This window comes from Apaloderma vittatum, unplaced genomic scaffold (assembly GCF_000703405.1).
Source record: "Apaloderma vittatum isolate BGI_N311 unplaced genomic scaffold, ASM70340v1 scaffold23655, whole genome shotgun sequence".
Classification (NCBI taxonomy): Eukaryota; Metazoa; Chordata; class Aves; order Trogoniformes; family Trogonidae; genus Apaloderma; species Apaloderma vittatum.
In genome coordinates this window covers 11,430-15,545 of record NW_009718046.1, presented here as the reverse complement: position 1 = coordinate 15,545, position 4,116 = coordinate 11,430, and the positions used below count along the sequence as shown (strand labels likewise).

The window sequence follows — 4,116 nt, the reverse complement described above, 5'->3', positions numbered from 1 at the left end:
TCACTGCTGGTACCTTCCAGCTGCCTCCCAGCCCCACTTTTCCACTCACCACTTACACATACATACATACATACATCTGTACAGCTGGGATGTGGTCTTTTGCTCTGAGACACCAAGGCTCATGTGAGAGCTCATCGTCTCTTTGCTGCTCTCTTGCCTGGTTAGTTCACCAGTTACATTTTTCTCTCTTGCACAAGGAGTATTCATCATCCATAGCTGAAGTGAGTGAAGGAGGACCTTTGATTCCCTCTTTTTTTATTAAAGTGCCTGAGCGTGTCCTAAAACTAGTGGGAAAGGCGTGCTTGTTTCTTTTCCTTTTCACCTGATTCTGGTTAGAAATATCACTCTTTGCCATAATGTCCTCAAGGTGCCCTTTCCGAGATGTAAGCAACTTGCTCTGGGCTGCAGAGGGTGGCATTTTACAGCAGCACTTGTCAGCAAGCTAAGAAGTGCTGCAGTTCACCTAAACCTTTGGAAGTGCCCATTTATTATTTAGATCCAAGTGCTTTCTAGATTGAGCACTTCAGTGCCCTTTCCCTCCCTCGTCTTCTTGATTTCTTCCATTTGATTTGTTTGAGTGGAAACTACTGCTGGAGAGGAGGCGAGTTGAATTAGTGCTGCGTTAACGGGTACGTTTGTTCTCAGCCTTGAATATGCACATCACCAGGCTATGAAGCTGCTGAGATGCTTTGCTGTGCCATTTCTCTCTCAACTGGTACAAACAAAAGCCACTTGTTGATAAGTGTAGCAACAGCGTCGTCACGTGAATGTCTAATAAACGTCAGGGGTTCTTGGCTTCAGCTTTGCAGAGTGCGATGTGAGAAGTGAGCTTTTTTCACTTAAGATATGAGACGGTTCTGTAACCGATATGGCGCTGTATAAGAGTCATGCTCTGTCTGAATTCAGACTTTCCCCCCCACCTCGTTTTTTATTTATAGGCCAGTATATGCAGTTATAGATATATATTCTCCATACATTCTAGGGACCTTGTTTTGCCAGGCTCGCCTGGGATCTGATGTTTTGCTGCTTCTCCTTCACAGAATCCGATATCGATGCTGCTACTGCAATGATGCTGTTAAATACTTCCATTCAACAAGGGATGTTGGACTGTAAGCATAAGCCATTTTGCTGTTTTTCCTCTCCACCCAGTAGTTAAACATTATCCCTATAAGCTATCAGGAAAAAAGTATGGTCTAGTTTTCAAATAGTAAGAATAGTTCTGGTTTGATTGTTCTTACTGCTAGCGTTACAGAGTTCTATGGAACCACCTTCCCTCTCCCTCCCCCCATTAATTTTGATTTTTCTGCCCTTTTTGCGCTAGATGGCAAGATGAGTTTCTTAGCTACTTCTTTGTTTCTCCAGCTTTCAGCTGCGATTAGCTGAAGACTGCTGTCCTCTGTGGATGCCAGTAAATGTGCACAAGATATTAGGGCTCTTAAATGCTCACATTCTGCTCGTTTTGCAGTCAGCCAGCCATGGCGTGCTCATTTTGCAGCTGATCTCGCTGGAGTATTTGCTTACTGATGAATCTTGTTTTTTGTAGGTGAGAAGCCTCAGCCTCTGAAGACACCCAAGAAGAGGAGTTATGGCAGCGCATTCAATCCTCCCAGCTCTATAAATCTGCAGGAGAACGATTCTGCGGCCACCAATATCGATCCGAAGGAGGATCACAACTACAGTGCCAGCAGCATGGGTTCCCAGCGCTGCGCGTCTCGGTCTAGCGTGTCTTCCTTGTCCTCCCTTGACGAGGTGTATGAATTTATCTCCAAGACCAGCCACGACGGAAGCGATGGCAGCGAAGGGTTTCACAGCGAAGTGGATACAGACGTTGACGATGAAGATGATCCTCTTGGAGACAGTGGCTATGCATCACAACCTTGTGTACATACCTCTGAGGAAAGCCAGCCTAGCAACAAAGCACTCAAGGAGTTATGTCAAGAAATAGATGAGGAGTTGAAAGAAGCAGCGGGGTCTCTGCTCCACCTTGCCGGCATCCAGACGTGCTTGAGTTCCTTAATAAGTACTGCAAAGACCCACTGTCACAAGCAGAGGAATAAATAGTATGTTTGTCAGTGTTGAATATATACATATATTTTTTTTAATTGTGGCAATACTCTTCTACTTTTACCCTTCACAAGGGAGATCAAAGCCATAAGAGGACTCATTGCTTTTTTTATTTTTGGCGCTAACTATAATTTAGCCATTTATTTTTAAATCACTGCCTAAAAAGAAAAAAAAATATTTAATCTTCTCAAATTAGAAGGGATGCATGACTTGTGAAAACCTGAAAGCGTACTTCTTAATGATTGCTTTGTAATTTTTTTTTCTTTGTAATAGTTGATTTTATTTTTTTTTCCAGAGATACATTTGTTCAGATGCACGTTGTGGATCATACTTACATCTCTGCTGGCCACATCTGCAGAGGTGAATTTTGCCCTGTGTAAGGGCTCTGACTTCTGTGTAGAGGATTAAAAAGGAGGAGAAAACAGAAAAAAAAACCAAACAACCAATCCTGGCCTTAGTTGCCTCCTTCCACTCATCCTCTCTTTGCTCTTCTGAGACAGGTCCCAGTGAAAACGCTGGTGAAGCAGCTCCCAGTGGCTGCAGTTTTCAGCCCATCTGACACAGCGGCTGAAAACCTGTAGCGCTCCAGGAGCTGCTTTTGGCAAGATGCTAAGTGCCCACTGGAAGAGTGAGGGTAAGGGATAGCTGAGGTGGGTACCACCTGCAGTTCTTGTTTTCTTTTTTTTTTCCCCCCCCCCTTTTTTTTTTCCTTCCCCCACATCTGCAGTGTGAGGGTCAGATTCCTGAAGGAAAAACAGGGTTGAGTATTTTGGGTTTTTTTTTTCATCTTAAGACCAATTGTCTTTTTTGTAGGGGCTGTGCATGTCCTTTTCACGCAGACACATACACACACCTTGGGCGTGGCCAACATTGAAAGCTGCTACTTGCCAACCTTCTTGTTGTCCTCATGTTACCACCACTGCTGAACACGTAGTAGCTGCAGAGTCCTGCAACATCTACCCTTTTGCTCCCCTATTCTGATTTTGGTGCAGGGGGGAAGGAGCGCAGTAGTTGATGGTGTGACAGCGTGGGTGAGGGTGGAGGCTTTAGGTGCCTGGGTGGTGGACGGCTGCTGAAAAGGGAACGCCTTACCCCCTAATCTGAGACAAAATAGAGGAGCTTCCTTTTGGATTGCCACTCTGAATTGCTGTGGAGGTTTTTGCCTCCTTCCCCACAGCGCTCGGTTGTTTTTGTCATGTGGGCTGTCCATACCTTTTGTTTCCCAGATCGCTGTGCCTTGTGCTGTGTGAACCCTCTCAGCCTCCTCCTGCACTTGGGGCATCTGACAGGCAAGGCTAGGCTTTATCTGAGCCTTTGGGTGTACATCCGTAGCTCAGGAGGACCGCTCTGTTTTTGGGAACAAATTCCTTCACAATTCATTTTTGCAATAAGAGAATCTCCTCATAGTTCCCAGACATCTTTCAGCCAAAAATGTTTTAGTAGTATGGTGAACTGGTTTTCCTCTTTCTTTTATTCTTTTCTTCTAAAATCAGTAGTGATTACTTACATCTTGTAGGTTATGTGGTTTGTGAGGGTAGGGTTTTTTTCCTTTTTTTTTTTTAAATTTTCTGTTCGAAATGGGTAAGCAGTTCTGCTGGAGTGGCTTTTACCAGTATCGTTTGTGTAAGGATGCCGTATCACATACAGCTATCGAAGGTCATCTTTGCTGTTTCTGAAAAGTAGCGTGTTGTGCCATAAATGTTCTCGCTCACATGTCAAGCTGTTGCTTCCAGCAGATGTTGGGCAAGCTGGTTGAAAATTAGGAGCAGAGCCACCTGGGAAACCAATGTCCACTGTTTTGGTCATTGAAAACAGTGCTGGATCCAGCCAAAAGTTAACCTTTCCCTAACAGGGTATTGTTCTGCCTGTTTGGAGGCCTTCCTTAGATAGATCAGTTGGGGGGGGGTTGGATTTTGTTTTGTTGTTTGTTTGTTTTTTTTCTTTTTATTCGTCAGTCTCTTCATGAATACTGCCATAAACTATCTACTTCAAATATGAACACAGCCATGCTGCTGAAGGTCTGTTGCTCTGAGGGCCTGTTCCAGTGCCTCT

The 4,116-nt window shown here is 44.4% G+C and overlaps 1 protein-coding gene across 1 annotated transcript in view; it reads left to right on the top strand.

Moving 5' to 3' along the window:
• The window catches only part of FOXN2 (forkhead box N2), an 18,040-nt gene extending 15,634 nt beyond the window's left edge, over positions 1 to 2,406 (top strand). Inside the window, 2 exon segments of the mRNA XM_009870135.1 lie at positions 1,041 to 1,109; positions 1,544 to 2,406. Of these exon segments, the coding sequence (XP_009868437.1) occupies positions 1,041 to 1,109; positions 1,544 to 2,061 (587 nt within the window). The 3' untranslated portion in view covers positions 2,062 to 2,406.
• Positions 2,407 to 4,116: the final 1,710 nt, after the last annotated feature.